Source organism: Triturus cristatus, chromosome 5_2, assembly GCF_964204655.1.
Source record: "Triturus cristatus chromosome 5_2, aTriCri1.1, whole genome shotgun sequence".
NCBI lineage: Eukaryota > Metazoa > Chordata > Amphibia > Caudata > Salamandridae > Triturus > Triturus cristatus.
Genome location: NC_140588.1, coordinates 195,545,103 through 195,571,413, shown reverse-complemented (window position 1 = coordinate 195,571,413; position 26,311 = coordinate 195,545,103). Strand labels below are relative to the sequence as shown.

Below are 26,311 nucleotides of genomic sequence, written 5' to 3'. Positions count from 1 at the left end.
TTCTGATGTGCTTCAGTTTGCTCTTTCCTTGGCTCAGCAGGGCTGTGCGGTGGCCATGGTTAAGGGCTACCTTTCGGCCTTATCGGCATTTCTGTGCCTTCCAGATCAGCCTTCGTTATTTAAATCTCCGGTTGTTCTGAGGTTCATCAAGGGCCTTACAAACATGTTTCCTCCCACTCCATTTGTAATGCCTCAGTGGGACCTTAATCTTGTCTTAACCTTTTTAATGGGGTCCCCATTTGAGCCTCTTCATAATTGTCCTTTGAGGCTGTTGTCCTTTAAGGTGGTCTTTCTTGTAGCCATAACCTCGGCAAGGAGGGTAAGTGAGCTTCAAGCTCTTAGTTCCAAACCTCCTTTTCTTACCTTACATGCTGAAAGGATGGTTCTCAGGACCAGGGCTGCTTTCCTGCCAAAAGTTGTTACTCCTTTCCATTTGGGGCAGTCTATTACCCTCCCTGTTTTTTATCCACCCCCTCATCCTTCCAAAGAAGAAGAAAGACTCCATCGCCTTGACCCGAAGAGGGCTATGAGTTTTTATTTGGACAGGACCAAGGACTTTCGTGTTGATGACCAGCTTTTTATTGGCTACGTTGGTCGTTCTAAAGGTAGAGCGGTGCACAAGCGCACGCTGTCAAGGTGGATTATACTGACCATCAAGATCTGCTACGCCTTGGCTGGTAAGACTCCTCCTGAGGGTATTCGTGCTCACTCTACTAGAGCTAAGTCTTCAACATCTGCTCTGGCCCGGGGTGTTCCTGTGGCAGATATTTGTAAGGCCGCGACTTGGGCCTCCCTCCATACTTTCGCAAAGCATTATTGCTTGGACTCTGAGATGAGGAGGGAGGGCCACTTCGCGCGCTCTGTCTTGCAAGACTTTCTGGTATAGGAAGGTGGACACCCTCCTCCGGGAGTGGGGACTGCTGTGGGAATCTATTCACAAGGTGAGGAATCCACTGGCAGATGTATCCATCAGAAGAACAAGTTACTTACCTTCGGTAACGCTTTTTCTGGTGGATACGGTATCTGCCTGTGGATTCCTCACCAACCCACCCGCCTCCCCGTTGTCCACCTTTTGTATACCATGAAATTGGTCTTGTTTGAAATGCTTATATTTTCTCTTGTACATTTGTAGGTAATGCTTGTTTGATTAGCATTCCTTTGTTTTGTATGCTATGTATATGTATTGGTTTTTCTATATACTGTGTATACTTGGGATTGTCGTTGGTTCACCTGTTCGCCTCGAAGGCACGGAAAAAATGGGTGGAACTGACGTCATCACGCCGACGTGGGCTTCTTATGGCTCCGATGACGTCGCACGGAGTCGCGTGCGGAGCCGATGTATTGTGACGTCGCCCACGTCGACGTGGAATGCTGGGGAAGAAAAGTTCCGTGGAATGCTGGCGCAGGGGATATTCACAAGGTGAAGAATCCACAGGCAGATACCGTATCCACCAGAAAAAGCGTTACCGAAGGTAAGTAACTTGTTCATTAGGGACCATCTCTCAGGGTGAGCCAGGACGGGTTCCCCAGCAGTCGAAGCGCGGAGATACTCCTCCGGGAGTCGATTCTAGTGCTATATAAACCCACAATTAAATTAAATTAAATGGGTGAGGTAGTTCCTACATGTTCAAAACTCCAATTAACCCTTACCACAGGTGATCTTACATACATCTCTGCAGTCTTCATGCAGTTGTGTAAGCTTCCATGCAGATCTCTCTTGCACCTGACAATACAGAGTCTCCAGAAACACACTCTTAGCACACAGGCAGCTGCTTCTCCTGCATTCCCATGCTTACTGTTCAGCACTGTGTGGTGTTTCAGATAGCATGTGTAACGCTAACACATTGAACATCACCAAGGCTCATTTCCTTTGCTCTAGTCTAATCACTCACCCAGGTTCCACATGCTCATGGTCTCAAGTAGCTGTTAGAACATGTGCTCTTTTCTGCCTCTCTAAAGTATAAGAAAAATGTGTCAGGCTGTTACAGTAATTATCACTTGCTCTACCACAGTAGTAAATGTGCTTTGAAATTGCCAATCAAATATCGTTTTCTGCCTAGAATCACACCATGAGTCTGTGTGCACACAGGAATTGTTGTCAGAGATTTAATTTGTGTTGCTCTTGTTCTGTAAGACTTGCACTCGTAGGAAAGGGGCAGCTCATATGATAGGATTTGAAAAGCTCAAAAAAAATATAGTAATATATTTAAATTACATAAAGGTATTTTTTTTTTGTTTCCTTTAGGTATTGCTGAACAACACTGAAATAAATTAAACATGCCTATAAAATCAAGAAAGAGAAAAGAACAGCAAAAACATCTATATTTGAAGACAACTGGACAACAGAAATTAGTTAAAGAACCTCATGTTGGAAAAAAGAAAAAGTCTTCTGGTAAGCAGACTAAGGATTTTTTTTTTAAATATCCTCAAACATAGAAAAAATGTACAAAGTATATCCACTGCAAATAGTGTTTCAAGAAGAAAACAACAAGACAATAGAAAGAAAATACTAAATGCTAATGTACAATCAGAAGCAAGAAAGAATGACTTAAAAAGAAAAACAGAATTTCAAAACATTCGTAAAAAAATGTTTCAGAGAAGAGTGGTGTTCAATTTGCTAAAGGATGTGAAAAAATATAGGAAGAAAGCAATATTTTATAAGAAAAAGAAACATATTGAATCAATTGTTGAAAAGGCTTTGGAATTAAAAAGAAAACTATTCATTTTAATTTTGAACAGGATCCGTACATTAGATAAAATAGTCAATGTAATGAAGTCAAAAAGCAAAAGGAAAAGAGTAGTGAAAAAAAATAACTTTTGTAAAGTGTTCTTAGGAGAATGGAAGCATAGTTCAAGTACTGAACCATTTTTTAATGAGTTATCTTCAAAGTAATAGTTTGCTGCATGCAGTTGACACTAGTGGTCGAAGTTATGAAGTTAAAGATGGTTGTGTAATGGAAAAGGAGAAAATGGTTCCAAGAAATGAGGAAGAAGTGATGAGGTTATGGGGAAACGTCCTAAAGCCCCAGTGTACACTTGGAATTGTAGTAGTTTTTGTACTGTACGACAAGAATCTATTGATAAATTACGTGACTTTCTAAGAGAATATAGTAAACAAAGTGTTAAACAGAAGATTAACCCCTTCAGCGCGGCGCGGATTTCCGCGCCACGCTGAAGGTTCCGTGCGCGGGCGGGGCCATGACGGAGCGGTTCCGTCATGCGCACAGCGCAACCGACGTGCCTGACGGAACCGCTCCGTCATGCGCGATGAAGGGGTTAAGGTGCTTCAAATGCAGAGTGAGAAAGAATACTGGTTTGCAAGGACATTCTCTGGCTTGTCTTTCTAGGAAAGTTTGTCAAAGTGTTTTTCACCATTTTAGGATGCTGGCAGTACATCATACTGAAATTAGAAGGTTTGTGAGAAGATTGTATTTTGCTAAAAGTCCAGCACTAAAGTTAAATGAGTTGAATAGTGCTCTGTTGCGTGGATCTGTATCAGATGTAGAGAAGGTTACTGATGATATTCAGTTTTGTTACTTTGGTCCAGAACAATGACATAGTTATTGAAGAAAATGTGGAAGAGAATGTAGAACCCACTGTTAGTAAACATTTTGAAGATCAAATGACAAAATTTACTATCATCTCTAATGAAAGACCAAATATTACTTGTATTTGTTGCCGGAGAAACCATTCTAAAACTCAAACAAAGAATGTTGATCTCTATAAAAAAAGTGAAAAAGAAAATAATTATGAGTGGAAGGATTTTGCTACATATTTGTTTCTGGAAAATTGTTTTGATTTGGGTGAAGATCAGCGTATTTGTAAATACTGTTATAACAAGTTAGAAGAAAATAAAATGCCAGCTAGAGGTGTACATAATAATTTAGAATTGGTTGATATTCCTGCAGAACTTAGTGACTTAAATACGTATGAGTATATACTCATTCAATGTGTCAATCCGTTTCAGACTATAGTTCGTATGGAGCCCAAAACAGGTAAATTACCTCCTTCAGATTGACAAAGAGGTTTAAAAGGAAGAGTTGTCTATTTGCCATTAGATTTGAAAAAAAATATTGAAACAATTGATGCAGATAGTTTGGAAACTGAACCACTAGTTATTCTGGTTAATGGTGTACCTACAAAGAATAAGAACATTTGGCAGGAGCTAGTAGATGTACGAAAAGTACAAAGAGCAAATTTATATTTGAAAAGAAATAGTAAGTACTATGAATCAATTTATATGGATGAAGATGAAGTTTTACTAGCAGACACAGGAATACCAACTGGGCTAATTGAAAAAGTGGATAAGTCAAAAGAAGAAGAAATTTATGAACATTTCAGCATACATCCTCTTCATTCTAAAGAAGTTATGGGAAACACTATTGATCTGTTTCAGATGAAAAAAGCAAAAGGAACTCCCGTGAGTGTATGGGAGGAGAGCTTGGAAGCTCGTTGTTTTCCCCAGCTGTTTCCTACAGGAAAAGGTGGACAATATGATGAACGTCCAGTACAGATTCCTGCTTCTGAGTATCGGACTACAAGATTATATGCAGAAGATCCAAGATTTCGTCAAAGTATTCCTTATTTGTTCCATCTTTTATTTGAAAGTGACTTGTCTGCACTATCTTATGCAGTAAATCACATTTTAAAAACTGGAGTACATCTACATAATGTGTCTGCAAAGGATTTTATGAACAAAGTGCAACAGCGAGATGATCATTTGGAATCTCAATTGATTAATCTGATGGCTTGTCAGCGTGGAACTAATGAATATTGGTACCGACGCCATGGAGAATTGAAATGTATGTTACGGAATTTAGCAACTCCTACATGGTTCCTTACCCTAAGCTGTGCTGAGTACGCTTGGGATGATTTACTGGATTTTCTTCGAGAGGCAAATTCAAATATTGAAAACATCCAATACAAGACAGCAGGAGAATTGTGCTCATTGGATCCGGTTAATGTTTGCAGATATTTCAATCCTAGATTTGAGGCTATGATGTCCTTCATCTGCAATAAAAAAAATCCACCTCTTGGAGAAGTTGTGGATTTCTTTTGGAGAAAAGAGTACCAAGCAAGAGGTGCTCCTCATATTCATATGCTGTTGTGGATCAAGGATGCCCCAAAATTTGGAACAGATTCTGATGATGCAGTTTTATCTTTCATTGAAGAATATGCAACATGTGCTATACCTAAAAGCACAGAAGAAAAAAACTTAAAGGAGCAAGTTTTACGTTTCCAAAGTCATCGGTGTGGAAAATACTGTCGACGAAAGTACAAGAGTAAAGATAAATTCTACACCAAATGGCGATTTGGATTTCCACGACCTGTACTTTCAAAAGGAAGAGTAAACAGTTTTATGTCAGCTGTGCGACATACCATTACAAGAAAATCTCCAAAAAATACCTACAACCTAAGAAGAAAAGAAGAGTCAAAATATATAAATGACTACAACCCAGTCATTTTATCCATGTGGAATGCTAACATGGATATTCAGTATGTAGCTGACAATTCTATTGCTGTTGCTCGGTATGTTACATCTTACATCACTAAATCTGAGAAAACGGAATTGAAAGAAATGTGGGAAGAGATTTCTCACAAGAAGACTGTCAGTAAAAAGCTATACAGTTTCAGTTTAAAGATGTTATCGCATCGAGAAATTGGGTCATACGAATGCTCAGATAGATTATCATCTGCAAGTCTGTACTCCAAATCCAGAAGAATAATTTGGGTAAGTTTAGGCCTTGCAGGAATGCGAAATCGGGTACTGAAATCTATTCAAGAAATGGAATATTTAGCAGAGAATGAACCAGAAAGTACAGATATTTTGAAAACAAATATGTTGGACACATATTACCCAAACAGAAGTCATCATCTTGAGAACATGTGTCTCTATGAAGTGCTGCAGAACTACATTTTTACACGGAATGCCACAGAAGACATCAACAATGGAAAATATAAAGTCATTGGTGAGGAAGGATGTTTGGTGAAACAAACAAAAGGAAGTTTGATTAATCACAGGAAGCTGAGTTGCGACACTACTGACAAAAAGGAAATGTATTACTTAGCACTTTTACAGCTGTTTAAACCATGGCGTTCAGAGGATGAATTACTTGGAGATTTTCAGAGCTATGAAGATTCCTTTAATGCATGTAAAGATAGCATAGAATGCAGTACTTTCACAAATTATGTACAAATGTTAAATGAATAATTTGAACAAGAAGCTACAATCGCAGCTGAAGTAGCTAGAGACAGTTCTCAAGACAGTCAAAGTTCTGGTACGCTCAGTCAAGATCCCCTAGGACAACCAATCGTAGAAAATGAAGCTGCAATAGCCATGACTGAAGTGGAAACAGCTATGAATCAAGCTCAGGAAGATTTAATAGTTACCAAATTTGGAACAACAACTGAATGATGAACAACAACACATTTATGAAGAAGTCACAAAACAAATTGATCATGGATTACTACATGAAAATAAAGAGTGCTCATGCACATCATTTGAACCAATCAGAATGTATGTGAGTGGACAAGCTGGAACTGGAAGAAAGTTTCTTAAATAAAGTAATTAGAAGCTACCTACTGAAAAAAACTGATTCAACTTTGTCTTGTGTTGTTACTGCTCCAACTGGGTTAGCAGCATATATCATAAAAGGAATTACCTTACATCGTTTGCTAATGTTACCAGTAGAGCATGAGCACAAAATAGAATACCACAAGCTAACAGGAGAAGCATGTTTTGAAATTTCAAGAGTGTTGAAGAAAATGAAAGTTCTCATTATTGATGAGGTAAGCATGGTATCAAACTTAATGCTTGCCTTTGTGCATTTAAGAATGCAGCAAATTCTAAAGACAGACTATGACGTGTTATCTGGAGGAAAACAGGTTATAGTTTTTGGGGATCTACTGCAGCTCACTCCAGTTAAAGGACAACCAGTATTTAATACTCTTGCACATGAAGACACGAAAAAATGATTAGGAAGTATAGGTAATGTGAATATTTGGTCATACTTTGAGTACAAAGAACTCATTACCAATATGCGGCAAGCAAATGATGATGATTATGCAAGTATTCTCAAAGATATCAGAATTGGACTACTCACAGAACATGGCAGAAAAGCTTTACAGAGTCGATTGCTATGTAATTTGTTTCCAACAGAACAAATAGTTCCAGAGAAAATATACAAGAAAATTGCAGAAAAAAATACTGTAATCTGCTTAATGCCAACACTACATGAATGCTCTATATTCAATGAAGAACTTTTGAAATTGGAAAATGAAGAGATTATGAAAATGGAAGCCGTGGATAAAATACAGCATGAAGGAATAACTATTATATTGACAGGCAAATTGAAAACTAAATTGGATTCTCTAGAGAAAAACATATCAAGCAGCTGGTTTAGAAAAGAATCTTTATGTATGTATGAACTGTCGAGTACTTTTAAGACGTAATTTGAATGTAGAAAAAGGTTTAGTGACTGGAGCTATGGGTAAAGTTGTGGGTTTTGTTAATTACCAGAAAAAAGATGGAATTTAATTTTTAAAAATAAAATTTGATCAGATTGAAGAGGTTAAAGACATTAGTCGTTGTTCAGTTCGTTTTTTGATTGTGAAAGACTTATATGTACGTAGGAAGCAGTTTCCGTTTTCTCTAGCATATGCTGTAACTATTCACAAATCTCAAGGATTAACTGTAGATAGTGCTTTTGTAAACATTGGATCTAGTGTGTTTGAAGAAGGTATGGCATATGTTGCTTTGTCACGAGTGAAAACATTATCTGGTTTATTCATGATAGACTTTGATGACTCAAAAGTTAGTGTTGATGCAAATTGTGTAAAGGAGTATAATAAATTAAGAAGAAGCTATGCTCCTCATTTAGGTCAGTATCCTGTGTTTGAAAAACGTGTTATTTGTCGGAAAAGGAGAATTAGGAATATCTGTAATGAGGATGTACAGAAGAGAAAACAAAAAGAGAGTGTTGTGATTGCAAGCAAAAAGAAAAAGGACAATGTTGAAGAGGTTGTTGGTTGTCATTTTGAAAATAGCTCTGGTGTCAACTGCTACGCTAATGTAGTGCTGAATGTTGTATTTTATCTTGAAATTTTGCAAGAGCAGATAATACTAAATCATGAAAAAAGATTTTGTTCTCTGCTGAGTTTCCTTTATGAGAAGTTGAGTAATGATAAAACTAAAATAGAAAGTGCTTCTGATGTTAGAAATCTTTTAGATGTATGTTCTGGATGTACACAGTTTACACAAAATGTCCAGCAAGATGCACAGGAATTCTTAATGTATATGCTTATGGTACTGGAAGATGAAGGGGTAGAAATAGAAAATATGTTTGGTCTCTCTTGTAAATGGGAACATTGTTGTGAAAACTGTATGAACACATGCAGCACTAATGTTGATTCTGAAAGGTTCATACATTTAACATTACCAGAGAGTAAACCAGTGACTTTTAGTAAATTAGTTAAAGATGCAAATCACAACATGGAATGTTCTCAATGTAAAACAGAAATGTTATCAACGTTATTTTTAAAGAAATATGGACAGTATATAATTTTAATGATGCAACATTGTAGAGCTGATGGAACAAAATTGGACACATGAATAAAGAAGTTTGTAGGAAATCAATTATCAATATCAGGAAAGACTTTTGTTGCAGTTGCAATAATTTTCCATGATGGACCTTCTATAACTTCTGGTCATTACACAGTTTATCTAAAATGTGAAAAAGGCTGGACACTGTGTTATGATTCTCAATTGATTTTCAAGCAACGTTTGCCTGCAGAATTACCAAATTCCTACTTAATTTTTCTAAAACCAACATTTTAGATACAAATTGCAGCATCTGAAGAAACCATTATTTCGATTTTATAGGATTACCATTGGAAATTTCACCTAAAAAGGATTTACAAATTACCATTTGGCCTCATGGAAAGGTAAATGTTTCTATTGTGGACTTCTTTGACAGATATTATTTTGGTGTATGTGCTTAAGCAACAAGATTTACAGACGTTATTTATTGCAAATAGTTATTGTTCTTAGAAGATATTTTTAATATATATGTTACATTTCTATCAAGGTATGTTTTACTGAGGATAGATTCAGGGCTTTTTTAAACAATCTTTCAGATTGTTTATTTTTTTGCCCGCTGTTAAGTGATGAATACAATTGATATCACTATTTTCAGTGAAATTCAATATATTCTGAAAACAGCAAAAAAAGGGCAAAAAATTACTTTGTTAAATATGAAAATATGTGTACTGTATTCTAAAATGTATTGTTAAATATTACTTCTTTTTTTCTTTTTTTTCAGATCTAGAAAGAAAATTTAGGAAATTGAATCCATTTTTCTTGTAATTAAAAATAACCCATTTATTTCTAATTAAGTTATTTTGTTGGTCAGGTAAGTTTAAAATATCTGTATTTCTCACCCCTTCACTTTCATGCTCCCTTTTCCTCACTTCTCCTCACTCTGCTTTTCTCATTCCCCTTCCCTCTCTCTTCTTCCTTTACTGCTCTTTCGTAACTCCCTCACTCCTTCTCTACTACTCCCCTAGGTTTACTGCCTCCATCATTATTTGTTCAACCATGTTTCTCTCCCTGTCTCCATATGTCTCAGTCATTCTAACTGCCTTACTCCTTCTCAGTTCCTTGCTCTCTGTCTGTTTCTGTCTCTCTCCCTTTGTCTGTCTTACCCTTAATTTCCTTAACACCTCTGTTTCTACCACTCCTCCTCTCTCCATCACTCATTTTCCATCTATGTTAATTTTTTAACCTTCTCCGTCATTCTCCTTCCCTCACCTTCCCTAACTGTCACTATCCTTTACTCATAGTCACTCCTATTCTCCTACTTCACTTCCTCCTGTCTGTATCTTACACCCCTTCGCCTTTTCGCATTCTTTCCTTCACTCTCCCTCGCTCTCCTTTGCTCATTGAAATCCTGACTCCCTTTCTCTCACTCCAGTTTCCTAAATCCCTCCATCCCCTCACTCCCCATCTCTCACTTTCCCTTACCCCCTTTTCTAATCCTCATACCCCTTATCTCACCATAAGTCCACTTCTCTTACTTTCAATCCCTTTACCCTGCTGTACTTCCTCCGCTTCATCTGTTACTCCCTTTTCCTATCTCCGTCCCTTACTCCCCTTTTCTCACTCCCCCTCCATCACTCACTGCCATTTCCTTACTCATTCACTCTTCTTACCTGTATCCTCTACCCTTAGTCCTTTTGTTGCAGTCAGTCTTTCACTTCCCTTTCATGACTGATCATACTTTCCTTTTCTCACTCATTCTGTCTGTCCTTTCCTCCTCTTCACTCAATCATTTCAATCATTCATGTATATACTACACAGTCATTCAATAAAATTACAACACAGTTTATTAGGAATATAGCTCTTCTTGGAGAAGTGAAGTGAGTTCTGAAAAGAACTGTTTTTTTTGTCTTTTTTGTTTTGTATTTTTTTTTAGTTTTTTAACAATTTTGAATTTTTTTTGATTTTTTTTAGAGCACCAAAAAAAAACTGGTAACAAAAACAATAAATGAAAAAAATTATGGGCTGGAGCATGTGTGCTGCTGTATTCTGTTTTCAATCAAGTTGATACTGCTCTCATCGTAGCAAAGAACAGCATTGCACACATTACAATGTATGTGCACCTTCTGGAAAAGTGGGCGGATGTCCAGTGGCCTGGTGCACGAAGAATCTGCAGCCGCAGATGATGTGCTCGGCTGAGCAGGTGGAGGGTTGTCCCTTAGGGCTCTAGTTGTCTCCCGAGCATAAGGTACAGGATGCACATTCTTGAAGTGTCTCAGCATTGAATAAATACTAAAGGAGTATTTCTTGCTGGGATCTCCTCTGGATAAGACAGTTCCACAAATAGTGCATGTCACCTTCGGGGCGTTGACCTTCTTTTGGCCCTATGGAAAGGTGAAGAATTTCCAGATGAATGAGTCTTTTTGTTTGCTCTTCCTTGGTGGTACCACAAAGGTCTCCTCCTCACTCCCTGAAGTTGACTGCTGTTCTGCCATTTTCCAGTAAGGTTTTACTAGAGTGGCTGTTCAGCTCCTTCTCCCAGGAAATAAGAAGAAATAGTGAGGGGAGTGGGTGTGGTGTTTGAAGATTCTGGAACAGAAACTACTATGAACCAATGAAAAGTGTTGTTTCGTAATCACATGACTTGCCGTGCGCGCACGGTGCTCGCACGCATGCATGCACCGTGCACGCACGGTGCGCGCACGGTGCACGCACGGATCAGAAATGAATTACTTTTAACCCGATTTCTAAAACATGAAAAGGAGGCAGGGAAGACACTCCCCGACCCCCTAGACCTTCTCAGGGGGTCCCTAAAGGACCTCGTAAATAAAAAAAAAAAAAACATTTCCTTTAATAAAAAAAATTGCCGGTGCGCGCAAAAACCCTTAAAAAAACAAAAAAACATTTTAAACTGTTTATAAGTTTATAGAAGATATTAACTATGCTGTTTAACTTTACCCAAATAAAAAAAAAAGAGCTGAGCCATTCCATATTAAAGGATACAGTCAATCTATAACTATATACATAGGTAGTTTATTGTAAGATAAATATATAAAAAATATAATAATACATACATAAATTAGCATTTAAAAAAGCTTACAAATTCACAAAAAAAAACATAGGTTTCACACACGTTATAGTTAGAAATTAGCATTTAAAAAACCTTGCAAATTCACTGAAAAAACCATAGGTTTCACACATGTTATAGTTAGCTGGACATTTCACTCGTACAAAACCATTGAAATTCCCCCGTTATAGTTAGTTCAGCTAACTTTAACTCGCGCGACCGCAATCCACTGCTGATGACGTCACATATTACATCACTCATGACATGGTCAGTGACATCACTCATGACATCACTGATGACATCTCAAATGACATCACTGATGACATCACTGATGACATCATCCTTGTGTAAGAGTGGCACACCTCCTCTTATCCTAATATAAACTTTGATACACACATTGAAAAATACAAACTAAAGTTTTGAAAACTAAAGAGATACCAATACCAGTTAGAACAACCTATTCAGTAATTCCAAAATCTACATGCGCATCCACTCTTCATCAACACTTCTATATAGTCACTCATACATGTACTCAGTCATCATATGTACTCATACACCTATACAACCTGTTACACACCTACACTCATACAGAGTTACTCACACACATACTCACACATGCAAATAAACATCCATTTACTTGCATATACAGCTATAGACACACCACTACACTTACTTCTACAGAAACGTACACATACTTACTCTCTTAAACAATCACTTATAGAAACACATACTTATTTATACAGGAAGTCTTCCAATCTCTCACTCTCATATATCCTCACTTATATACATCAATACTCACATATACTAGTTTAAAACATATGGACTTACTCATAAAGACACTATTGAGACAGTCATTCACTCTCTTACTCACCCATACACACACTCATCCACCCATACTGTCCTGCTCACATACTGTCTTCAAACCACATACAAACAGTGAGTCACTCATTCATGCATCTATACGCTAAGTAACATCCCCCACTGAACCATACAGACACTCATACTGATACTCTAAAAACAAACTAATAACCCATATAAAGACTCATGTAGCTACTCACCAACCCATGCAGCCACTTATACACAAAGTGAGACACTGATACAGATATTTAAATATTTAAACATTACTCACTAATACATGTATTCACTAAGATACTGTTATTAAGTCAGTTATATAATTAATTTAAAAAAAAAAAACCATCCATTTAGACACTTATTTACCCATTTATTCTTCCATTAACCTTTAGATATACATATATAAAAAATATTTATTGTTCAGAAAGACACATATTCACTGGATGATGTCATCAGTGATGTCACTGACCATGTCATGAGTGATGTAATATGTGACGTCATCAGCAGTGGATTGCGGACACGCGAGTTATAGTTAGCTGAACTAACTATAACGGGGGAATTTCAATGGTTTTGTACGAGTGAAATGTCCAGCTAACTATAATATGTGTGAAACCTATGGTTTTTTCACTGAATTTGCAAGGTTTTTTAAATGCTAATTCCTAACTATAACGTGTGTGAAACCTATGGTTTTTTCAGTGAATATATAATATATATGTATTATTTTTTTGTGTTTATGTTTGTTGTTCAATTATTGTGTTTATTGTTCAACTTGTTCAAACTCTCCCAAGGCTGCAGACTCCGATCAATCTCTGAGCACTGGTGCGGCAGGGAGACACTAAGGGGCTCTAAAGGCGAGTGACGATGGTTTAGATGCAGGCCGGGAATACTCGCGCTGTTATCAACCAAAAGCTCTCTATATCATCTTACACCTTGCCGCCTCACTCACGCTCCACCTTGGATTGCTTCCCCAACAGAGTTACAATCTGCACCCTTGCTCTGATTGGTCTGCTTGGTCTGCTCGGCCACTGTCACACCCTCTCAGGGATAGCCCAATGCCTTAAAGCCTGAATCTAATCTGGGCTAAGCAGGGGGGCACCAGAAACCAAGAATAGAAATATGTGCGGCAGTTTCAGTAATGCCGTGATTGTAATTACAAATACGATGCCTTTCCTCGCGCCGCTTCAGCTTTCAGGTGACTGTGGGAAATGGGGGCGAGTTTTTAGACTGCTATGGCCATCTCACTACGGCCTCAATCCCCCCCCCCCTTGCATTCCACATCTGCATCACTGTCCTGGGGCTACGCTACCCCTCAAAGCACAACAGGGGGGGTCAAGGATGGCTCACCAAGCACGCAGCGCAGCGCTGGCGTCTTTCTGTGGGGGTCCTAGTGGGACTAGTAGGCAATGGAGGCAATGGAAGCAATGAATAAATGGAGGCAATAAAGGCTGACGGCCAGCTCACCACGCTAAAAGCAGATACAGTCTTCCTACCATGTCAGCACAGCACAGGCACAGGCACAGGCAAAGCAAGGCGGAGGAGAGAGAGTGCGGCTCTCTGTATTGGCGTGGCTCTCTACCATTCTCTGCCGTTTCTCGTCTTCCCAGCAGGGGCCCTTTGCGTTCTCCCAGCGGGGGCCCTTCAGCAGCTGCCCAGCCGCCCGTATTGCGGCACTATCGAAGTCTGATGGGTAGCTGCGTGGGCTGTCTGACGCCTGGCGCCGACGCCGACGTGGAAGCAAAAAGCGGAGGCAGCAGCTGTGGGGCTGTTGGGAACAAGCCGGATCGCGGGCCTTATTTTTGCACCTTGTACCTCAGTCTACGGGATACGGACTGCGGTCTGCGGCTGGTCCAGACCCCCCCCCCCCCCCCCCCCCCCACCCCCCCGGGAGTCCTCAGGCAGCTGCTGCTTCTCGGCTGCTTCTCACTCTCTGCTCTCTGCTCTCTGCTCTCTGCTCGCCGCTCGCCGCTCGCCTGCTCTTCCCAGCCCTGTACCGCCACCTCGCGTTACATCAATGCATTCATGCTTTTAAAATAAAAACTGCAGCACTCAATGCCAATACTTTCAAAGGTGTAACATGTCTACAGAATCGTTGTGGCCTTGTCCTAGAGTTTAAAAAAAAAAAGTTTTAAAAAATGTGATCACTAGATTATTTTTCCCCTCAAAAGCAATTCAGACTGCTTAACAATAATCCGATAATCAGCTGAATCTTCACCCTGAGATGTGTAGCCAGGAAAGTGTTTGAGCACATATTGAATTTCCACCGCCCATACGACACGAGGCCTATAGCTGAGGCGAGCTACAATGCCCAGGTATGAAATGAAAGAGTTGATCAAATACAGCCAAAACTTTAAGTGGGGTGGGTCCCTCCAGGTCTCAGACCAAGGTAAGTAATTAAATATGTACATTGAAGCGAGTCCCTATCGGGCCCTAATTTCATGTCCTTCACTTTACTGGCAAAAACACTGAATGTGTCTTTGCAAAAATAGATCTAAAAAAATGTTAATTTAATCCATGTCAGCGATTTCGTGTCTGTTTCTGTATTATTCGTTTTAATTAATCTTGCATTCCCGATCAGTGTTAGCGATTTCCAGGATATTGTGTTTTTGTATTTTTCTTCCTGGCGCATATTACTCTTGCATAGTGCAGACTTGGAACGGAGTCGAGTCCATACAACGACCCCGAGTTCTGGATCTGAGACTGCAGGCAGCGTGAGATTTTCACAGTGCCTGTCTGTGACTCAAAAAACTGTTCACAATACAAGGCCATCCAATCCTTGGCCTCGCTACAGAGGGTGCAGAGCAACGGTCACATATTCAAGTTGCAATTTGTGATTCCGTGTATATGTTTCTGAAGGAGGTACACATGTAAAATATATTGGCAAGGTAAAAGAAAATGCCTAATTATTTTAAGCAGGTAATCATTGACAAGGCCAATAGTCCTGTCTAGTTTTAGGTGCATGCCAATTATGAATCTGAATTCTATAACTGAAAGCTCAGCAGAACCAAAATCCCAGTCGGGTGGCACACGCACACTACAGGAATCACAGAAATGTTTGTTTTTATTTTTATTTAATTTTGCAATTTTATATAGCACGGATATGGGCCAAAGGCATAAGAGCACTTTACAACAGCAGCATGATGCAAGGGTACAGCAGGTTACAGTTACAATAATAACGTTCAGACATTTGCATCGGTAGCTGCGACCAGGTCAAATTAAGCCATTGGACAAGGGACGTACACAGTTGAGGCATCGATTAAGATGGTGGGGGACACAAAGTGAAGGTAGATTATCTTCTGGATAGAGTACTTTGGTATGTTCGAGGGTGATTAACCCAGGTGTCTGTCAAATAGGAGGACCTTGAGGTCCTTTTCTAAAGGTGGCTATGCAGGTTGTTAGGCAAACGGAGGGAGGTAAGGAGTTCCATATTCATGTGACAACACTGGAAAATGACTGGCTCATGTACCATTCTTGACGGAAGGTGGGAGGGGGGCGGTTTCCAGTAGCAGGGATTAGGCATTTCTGGAACCCCTATTTTCTCCAGAGATTTTTAGTTTCTCACTTAGGAGGGTGAAGAGGAGTGCTGTGCTCTGTGGGTAATGCAGGCGGTTTTGATTTGGGTTCAAGCTTCAATGGGAAGCCATTGGAGGGTTAGCAGGGCTGGGGAAATGTAGTGGCATCTCTTGAGACCCAGCACAAAGGGCGCTGCTGTATGTAGTGTTGTTCTCAGTGGGCCTAGATGAACTTTGGGAATGCCTGAGAGAAGGGCAATACCGTAATCTAGTCTGAAGAGAACGAGAGACTGCGCCCCTGTTTTGAGATCTTCTTCCGTGATCAATTGTCCGACGCCCCACAGCTACCCGAGTTGGTGTTGTGTGCTTTTGGCTATGGCTTTGAGGTGGCTTTGGAGGTTTAGATGATTCTCAAGGTGATACCAAGGGATCTAGCACTCTGGACAATGACAGGGGAGCCATCCAGGGCAGGAGAGTTGCCCTCCGTTCTTGTACTGGGGTCTTTGCTTTCGGAGGTGAGATCAAAAGAAATTCTGTTTTAGTTGGGTTGAGTTTTAGATGATGGTTAGACATCCAGTTCTGAATCTTTCGGAACATGATTTAAAGGGTGTTTCCCCGGTGGGCCGCCAGGGTAGGTGCTGGGTTTGTACCCCTGGGGGTGACTTTTTTGTTACCGGGGGCGCTTTTGCAGCATAGCTGCAATATCAGCCCCCTGTAACAAAAGCAGCTGCAGTGTTCTCTGCAAACTCCGACCCCCCCCCCCTTCGGCCAGGTCTGGTTTGTGCTTCCTGAGGGCAAGGTCTTTAGGGGAAGAGATTTTCATACATATTTGAGTGTTGTCCACGTAGAGGTGGAAGAGAATCCCATATAAGGCGCTTTCTTAATTACATAGACGATGCCCCTGTTAGAGTCCTCCCTCACTCTTTTTCTTCCACGTACAGCCCTGCCAAGTACCACATATCAGGAGTGAGACTAACGCATTTCAGTGTGGTGGTCCGCATCACCACACTGAAATGCAAAGTCACGCATATTAGGCATAGTGCCTTCTCGGCTGTCAAGCCATACTAGCGCTACTAATCATTAATCAATGCTAAAATAAAGTTAGAGTGGCAGTGCACTATGCACGCTCCTCCCAGCAGGCTTGCGGGTTGGCTGAGCTAGCTGCTACAATGTAAGAATCAATACCGCCACCGCAGGTGACTGTCATTTGCATTATCGCTAAAATGTCTTGACCAATCTGTTGCTTCCAGCAAGTATTTACTTTTGTATTGAACTACAGGTGTGTCTGCATATCTGCTCAGAACTTTAATAAAGTACTGCCTCTGAAAGACTTGTTGAATGTATAACATCATGGTTGCACATTTGTTTAACAGTACAGTGAGGTTACAAGGACACTAGGTTAGTGCCCTTCCTTTTCTGGTGATTTGCTACAGTTTGAAGATCTTCTTACAGTTTCTCCTTGCTCAAATAGGTGTAATTTTGGGATATTTTTTATTTCCCGCCTCTTCATTGCTTGATTTTGCTCACGAGAAAGTGTCACTCATAGTCGTTGAAATGTCACTCAGTGACACTGAAATTTTGCAAATCTGAAACCTTGGCAGCTATGACTTAAAGCCCTAAGTAACACCAACTTAACGGTGGTTCAACAGCATCCTGTAGCCGTATAGGAGAGGGAGTAATAGATTGCGTGGTGGTAACTGTTCTGTGCTCGGCAGAAGGTACAGTGTGCAAATAACTGAAGGTGTCGAGGATCTGTCGAAGTAAGGATGCGTGAACTGCTGGAAGGAAAAGGTAGGAATCTCTGGTGACTTCAGCAGAAGTCGTGTCCTGGAAGAATTTGAGATAAAATATATAAGATCACTGCTAAAATACGGAGTATTTGCAAAAGCGCGTAGATCTTTGGTTAAAAGTAAACTGATTTATTAATGTCAAAAATCCCTTTCCAAGCAAAAAACACAACTGTTCAGTTCCACGAGATAACGCTGTTCCCTTGTTTATCAGCAAAGCGACACAATGCTTTTCTGTGCATCACAAGGAATGCTATTTACATCGTTCATATTATTCCATTAATAGCATCTTATTATTGTTTATCCGAGATTGACTCTCTGTCTGACGTTCAGAGTGTCGCCCCTCCACTCAATTTATTCAGAATTTTCAAGATAGTCTCCTAATATTTAGATAGCCTAAAATGTCTTGCGTGCCCCTCAAGGCTGTATTGGACAATGGTACATTTCAGTCCTCGTTAGTAATTACTGGTACCATGTCACATACTTAAAGCAAACTTCTTTCCTTTCTTTTTAGCCGTCCTGTGTTCAGCTTGGGGCAGAATGATCTCTTTTCATCTGCAGTTCTTTCCAGGGTTTTTATGCTACTTTATTTTACATACAACCGCTATCCCAAGAGAAATTGACATCCACACTTTTAATAAGAATGTCGATCTGAGGATACAATTGTTGAAAGGTTATGTTGATCAAATATGGGGAAAATTGTTCTTTATCAGTTTAAATATTTAACTTTAGAATTCCACCCATGACTGACTGAATAACACACTTTGCCTCTCTATATACTTCAAATATACAGGCTCAAAAACGCCAATGATTGAAGCTGCGACATGCTATGCAGCAAATGCGGTGAATTCCGCCACCTCCATTCCAGCAACTGTCGGTCTTATGTCCACCGTGAGGGAACCAGACTGCCGTTTTCTGTACAAAGGGTGACACACTTTGCCCGTGACAAATTGGTTATATTAATGACCATTCACCAAATATTTAACTTGACCCTGTGAGGAAGGCCATAATACACACAGATATAACTCAACAACACTGAATTTATTATTAATCTGATTATTCCAGACACAGTGGCATTTCTAATTACGGACGCACTTGAATTGACTCTGACGTTTATCGCTACACATTGAAAAACACTGACCACGTGAATTTTGTTACTAATATACTGTATCGTCAGAAGTCCCATGAGGGATGAAACGCGTTGGCAAGCAATTGTGTGGTGCTTTTAAAGAATAAGCTTTCTATTAATACATTGTGCTATTGTTCAAATATGATGCAATAGAATATCTATACGCTAAGGTTATTTTTCTCGGGTGCAGGGTCGTTTTATATGCTTTGGATAGTGGTGGCTTGTAACCACCTTTTTGGGATGTATGTGGGTCACCTCCCAGACTCATTGCACCGAGGCTCAGTACAGAATTAATAGGCATTTACTAGTAGTGACGTTTGGTGCTCGATTTCTAAAGCTCTGACCCTTTTTCTTGTTTGTATGGCCTCTGTCTGTCTGCCTGCCTATTGTGTTATCCGACACCGTACTTAATTTGAGCTGGTGGCTTCCGGTACTCAGCACTGGCACTTATTTGCCAGCACTTCACTTAAATGCCGGAACCTGCACTTATAACAGCTGCCACATGGTGGCGCTTTTTGTGTAATTTAGAGATTAGTAGAAAAACAGTTGTTTGTTAATTCAATATACCTTAAAAACACTAATACCGGCCACCCAAGCCATTCTTAAAGCTTTGGCGCCTCGAACAGTCTGAATTGTCACAATTGTAGCAGTGTGCTGGTTAGTAGTTGTGTAAGTACAGTTGCAATGTGTGGGGCAATCTGTGGTGGCCTCCTGACGAAACAACCATCTTGGTGAGGGAATCATTGAAGAGCCCCAACAATTGCCCTCCGACAGTGCCTCTCAACTTTCCATAGACGCTCTCATGTATTTTGTTTTATAGAATCTCTCATATCAGTGTAGGGTGTCGGAGCACTTTACATCTTCCATGCACAAACACACAGACCATGAATCGTGTGTGTAAAATGGTATATAGACAATGTTACATAAGGCAAAGGGGGCTAGAATTTGTAAGATTCACATACCATCCATACAGGTCGGCATTTTTTAAGGGTGCTTGATTTGGAGAAGCACAAACTCAGGAGTCATAACCTAACACCGTGGTTAGGGTTAACTTTAATGATAAGAATGTATTTCTACCCAAACAAACCTTTTTTAGCGACATCAGAATAATGAAAGACCAGGAACAAAACACAACTTCTAACTTGTACCACGCAGTTTGCAAGCAGGTCTGTGATGGCAGTTCATAGGTCACTGTGCTAGATTAAGATTGTAATTTACCAACTGGACAGTAACAAACTAATCTGTGACGAAAGCAGTAACCCTCTGAGCTATGCACATAAAATACTGTTATTTGATATACACGTTATTTGCAGCAGGCATTTGAACCCTCTATCTTCCTTAGATGAGTCAAACCTACCACTAGACAAAACTCCATCTCTCTTCAGCAGGTACATTAATTACCAGAGTTATCTTGACACTTTTATTGTTGCCCAATTACTGCCGGAAATACAATGGACTTTGCAGTGCTGTTAAAACTGCTGCAAAACCAGCCCCAACTAACCAACCCGTCCCCCAGTCTTCCAGCCTCCAGGGACGCGCCCAATGCCCTTGGGTCTGTGAAGCAGCCCTCACTCACTATGTCTTGCCACCTACACTGTACATGCCAAATAACTAGTTATTACCTTCAGAATAAATGTGCTAGACCTGTCGGGCTGCATATGAATATTGCACCTGTATGCTGTGCTTGGCCTGGAGTCCACCATTGGGATTTGGGGGACAACCGACCTTGGTATTTGTGCCCCCCCCCCCCCCCCCCCGGGTTTTTGGCAGATGAGACAGCCCGGGTTGCATTTGGGCTGGTTATGTTGGGCTGGTAGGGCTCTGTTGGCCGCAATATAACCTTCCATTTCCTAGCACTGGTCACCATTTTGGGTAAAGTGACACAGTGGCCAGTGCTTAGATGGGAGAAATTTACACACCCAGCCTACCTCAAGGAAGGGATTTCCTGTTAATTCATGGCCCATAGGTGGTTTTTATTGAGCATAGGCATGCAGGGGAAAATTATTTGCAATTGTTGCTTAGAGCAGGTGCAAGGTAACTGACAGTTTAAGTTGCCATGTTACTAGATTAGATATTTTGTTGTGAACATTGGTGAATCAGTACAGTGCGGGTTTGGCAATAAAGTTACACCTGGAGGAAGTAAGAAATTAAAAGTTAAGGTTTAGGATACCACGATATTTAGATGTAGGTTGAAGTATTAAAGCAGTGAAGGCCAAACGTTTCATAATGGGATAGAATGTACAAAGTTGCATGATAAAAGATGCAAGGGGGAGAGGGATTGTTAAGGGATGGGCTAATGACTAAGGTAGTTTTTTTTATAGTGAGGATAAGTTTTGTAAGGCTAAGGCCTAGGGAGAAATTTGTGATGGGTACCTCTTTTTCAGTAAAGCAGCCTTTTTCATACACTATTAGACGGAAGTCAGTGGGGGGGGCTTCTCTTTGGATGCATCAGTTTGTGAGAGAGCAAGTTGCCAAGCAACTGTTAAAAGAATGGTTGGTTTTGTGACTGGCTGCTTCAGTGCGGCCATTTAGGTGATTTTAAACGCTTGTTGATGTTTAATGATTGGTGCAGAATATTGCAGTATGTAGAGCTACCATAAGTGAGTCATATAAAGATTCTTTTTCAGAATTTTATGGGGCCGATTATGAAAGACCGCCCGACTAGTAGTTCATGGTGGTCACAATGTGTATATTTTGTATTGCGGCATGTGCTGCAGGCTGCAGCACACGCAGCAGTACAAAATATATACATCTTACATTTCCCTGCACTATGTGGCAGGCACCACATGGTACCTGCCACATGGTGCAGGGATCTGTAGGGGGCACATAGCAGATGCCCAGGGGAGAAGGGGCCCCCAAGTCACTTTCTGTCTACCTTTTCATGGATGGTTAACCACTATGAAAGGGCCTGCAGAAAGGGACATCCTAAACCATATGGCAGTGCCGTATGGAATAGGAGTTCGACCGCCACACTGACTGGATCCTTGATCCTGTCGGACACTGCAGTCTTTACCCCCGCCAGTCGTGATCCAACCGCCTGCATCATAATGCTGCAGTCGGATCAGATGGGCTGGATGAAGTAGAACTGCCACCGACGGCCTGACTGTGGTGGTCCTACCACCATTGTGATGAGGCCTTACATTTTGATTGCTGTGAATCATACAGCGGTGTATCAAATCAAGTGATGTTTACATTTGAATGGAGCTAAACTTTGCGGCATGTAATCTAATCGCAGGTGACAATCAAGGCGATATACTGTCGGTGTTAACCCAATATCGCTAATGAATGTTGGTTAATACCTACAAGGGCAATTCAAAGTTAACAATGGAAACTGGCGTTGACGACGGTGAACAACAACGGCTTGTATAGATCGGTGTTTGACGAACGCACTGTGTAAAATGCACATCCGGTGCAATGGACATATATCTGAATAAAAAAATTGCATAACGGACAATGTGATCATATTACTATTTTCTAATTTTCATTTACAGTCTCTAGCATCGCATTTGTGCGTCAAAGGGTGATGGTAGATCAATGCAGAGCTGAAGGCAATCCATGAAATCCTGATGACACCCAGATGGCAGCCCGGCAATTCTGCGACCTGCTGCTGCAGATGGGAATTACATGATCTCACAAATCATTTTTTTCAGGAGAACAACCAACAGCACCATAAAATACTGTTATGTTCTTATGAAAATTGAGTAGAGATCCAAAATCTCTATTGAAAAAGTTTGGTTAAGCCTATTCAATTTTACTTATTTTCTGGACCAGACCCTGGTTCGCAACATTTTTGTTGGATAATACCCAAGCAAACCTGTGGTTATAGACTAGGTGTACTTCACCCAGGTTTCTCTGCAGTTGCACTGGTTGATGATGGCAGGCAGATGTCATAACAGCTGTTAACTGTGTCTCAGGATGTTCTTGTTGTAATAGCCTTTCGTTTAACAGGCAAATGGAGTGGAAAGTAGTGTCCACTGAAAAGTGCAGAGTGAACATGTGTGATTCAATGGAATACTTATTAAACATTATTGCTTGGAGGCAGTGCTAACAATTTTGTTTTGGAACTTGGCTATTACTTCTTTCAGTGCAGACCTATGTATCTGGGCACCACATTGCACGTGTTCCTTTTGGGCATCTGGAAGTGAATTTAAGCTGCATTTTGATTGTATTGCTACTAATTAAAATGTTTAAAATGTATTCTGTTGTAGATATTCTTGAAGTTCATGCTCCCTCAAAACACAGATAAAGACGTACATTGCAACCTCTAACGTGGCGTATTGGAGGAGCAAAGCAGACTAAATTGTGAATTTGTTTCCCTTTTGTTTCCTGAATTTACCATGAACTATTGAAGCTTTCATATACGTTTTGGAGATTTCTCGATTTTTATTTTAAATTGGGTAGCGTCACCTGGGAATAGGATGCTTTCAGGGGTTCTGCGGTATGGTGGTGTCCTTGATTTTTCTCTTATTTTCTTGCAGCTTGTGTCTAAGTGGCTTCTAGGACCCACTTAGCCTTCCGACAGCACGGCAACAATTGACTTATCATGCCCGTGGAGGAGGCAAAGAGCTCAGAATCTTTTGACATCTTTTTAAATCTGGGAAAGTCATTTTAATGCAAATGTGGCATTAGAGTTATGAATTCTGTTTGAAATAATCTTCTGCACAGTGGGCTGTTGAGCTTGGTGCTGAGAATTGTGTGGCCGGCAGTGCAAGTTTGTCTGTAGACTGGGATTGATCAGCATTTCTTTGCTCTGGCATCCACAAACCAGGCACAGATATACGAAAAATGTGAATTCAAGACCACAGTGCATCTCTTTGGATGCAGGGTAAAATCCTTCGCATGTTAAGTATGCTTGATGCGGCCTTTCGCCAATCTCAGGAGCAAATGACTATCTGTTTGTTGTCTTGTTGGAGATTCCAAGATGATCCTTTTCTCTTAAAAGGCATTGGTGCCTTGAGTTCCGTTGTTATGTTGGTCGTACCCCTGGACTTTGTCTAATTTGCTCTGATTAATGAATCTGTACTTAAATCTGCAAGTGACTGAAAGCATCTACCAACGGTTCTAGCAAATATTCCCGCATTCTTGTCCGACATCCAAAGAAGATATATACGATTTATAGGGTTTCTGTCCCTGCGTCTGGCCTAATTATTCTACACATTATGTAAACCTGTTGTTGCTGTGTGCAGTAAAAGTTATCCATCGCGTTTCAGGGGAATGTAGTAAACCCAATTTAACTGTTTAAGTTCAAAATGATTTTGTTTGGTGCATTTCATCAGAGTTTTTAAAAATAAAAGGTGTTTTGCCAAATTAATATTGTACATCGTGCCGTTGATAAAAATCCACATTTGAATGACTAAGTTTCTTATATTGTTTTGTTTTTTCTTTTACATGGGTTTGTGGTTTGAAAGAGCCACGGAATTCCTGAACACAGCTGAGCTAGAATCTGATCACAACTTAATGGTTCTTGTTGAACATTTTTATGATACATCAGTGGTAAGTTATTGAGCCTCTGGAAATATTATGTTCAGTGCGAATGTACAAATGTTACTTTGTGTTGTTGGTTTAGTGATGGGTATTTACCTAGCACTGTTTTATTCTGTCCTGCTTCCTTCACATTCAAGGGTACTTAATAAATTAATAATAAAAAAAAAGGGAACTAGAGCAATTTGCACTCATTGCGAGATTTGGAATTTAAAAGAAACGTACATTCATAGTTAAATAATGGAAATTAATAAATTATACTGCTCTGTATTTATTCAGGTTTATTGACTGTAGGCATTCTACACCAGGCTCAGGCAGGTGTTTCATTAATCCATAAACTTACATTTTGTATTTGAATAATTGTGCCCCAATGTCTCTTAAAAGTTGGGGCCTAAAGCCCAAAATTTCCACTGATAACTGGTGCTGGAGGGGGAATCAGTTAACAATTTTTAAAGTTTCTTGGTATAGTATCTCACGGGCTAATTCCCGCTCTCCTACAATAGTTCGGTAGACCTTTGCCATTGTTTTAGAGAAGATCAGAAGCAATACATCACATAAATTATAATCTCAGTTGCAATTCTAATTTCAGTCAATAATGAGAGTTTGGTATGTGTTAAAATGTTATTATTTTAAAACTTTTTAGTAAGTTATCTTTATTAGATCACAAGTAAACCCATCAATTCCAGTCCTTAGAATCATATTATAAATCAATATTCACTCAATAGGCAATGAATAAATTGCAATAAAGGCATTAAGCACTTTCTATAAAGGAAAAGAATCACAGTTCTAGGAATTGAGAGAGAATGGTTTCAGGCGGGACCCTTAAAGAGTTCCAGTTCGAGAAAGAATGAGAGTTCAGGCATAAATAACCATGTAAAGCAGGTCAATGAATAAAAAAATAAGCAGAACTTCCCATAAAGAGAGGTTCAAGAACATCAATAGAATTTGAGTAACATGGAATAAGGGTAAAAGAATCACAATAGCAAGTCAGGGTAAAGAAGTGGTAACTTACCCTAGAAACACGCACCATTACAGACAGCACATTCTGAAGCTTGCAAGATAATGCTTCCCTATTCCCCAGTCAGCTGAAGGTGCTCTCCTGGGAACAGATCACTCCTTACAGGAATACAATAGTCCACAGACAGCAATGTTAGGTTTACAACTTTGTTGTATCAATTCTAAAAACGTCTGGGAAATGTTCTCATTCAAGACTGCTTTCCCACGTATTAAACTACATGTCTTACCTTCAAAATATAACATTTTTAGTTTTGCTAACAATGATCTATGTAGAACTCAAAACATCTGTATTAACAAAAAGAAACATTTAGTAAAACCAATCATTAGAATGAACAAGTAAGTTAAAAAGGTCAAGTGCACGTTTAAATGCTGTATTTTTACCTGATGTTTTTCTTCATTACTTCATTAAATGGCAAAAACGAATAGAGTTTACAGTGTTCTTTGTTTAAGCAAAAACATTTTTCAGAGTTTATATGAAAATATTTATGCAACTATTATTTATTAAAAACATGTTCATGGAAAGGTCAAGATTTGAAAATGTTATGTGTATTTCAGCAATTTTAGCCAATCAGCTTTTCAAGCAAGTTTGCTTTAGCCATTTGAGGCCCAGTAAGAGTAAATATGATGGCTTAGTGCACTTTTTACTTTTAAAAGCGTTTAATTTTCGTTAAAGCTTGTACGTTAATTCTGCATGTTTATCATGAACTATATTTTCGTAAATAGTTCCCCTCTTTGGTAGTTATCTTGGCTATCACACCTTCACAAATTAATCTTTAGAGTGCACTCTCTTCCTCGGTTGACTTTGTTCTTTCTGTTTCAACCTTGTTATTTTTTTAATCTTTTGTATTCTTGATTGATCTGTTCGTCTAATGCTAATTCCCTCTCTATTCATTTGCTTGCTTCTCTTCTCTTTCTTCTATTAATGCAATATCT

At 39.7% G+C, this 26,311-nt stretch overlaps 1 protein-coding gene across 6 annotated transcripts in view; it reads left to right on the top strand.

The window, feature by feature from the left end:
- SYCP2L (synaptonemal complex protein 2 like) overlaps positions 1 to 26,311 on the top strand; it is a 1,177,754-nt gene that overhangs the window by 199,806 nt on the left and 951,637 nt on the right. For all 6 annotated transcript variants that reach the window (XM_085606974.1, XM_085606977.1, XM_085606975.1 and 3 more), the window contains exon 4: positions 24,271 to 24,373. In XM_085606974.1, coding sequence (XP_085463100.1) covers positions 24,271 to 24,373 — 103 coding nt within the window. The remainder of the gene's footprint in view (positions 1 to 24,270; positions 24,374 to 26,311) is intronic.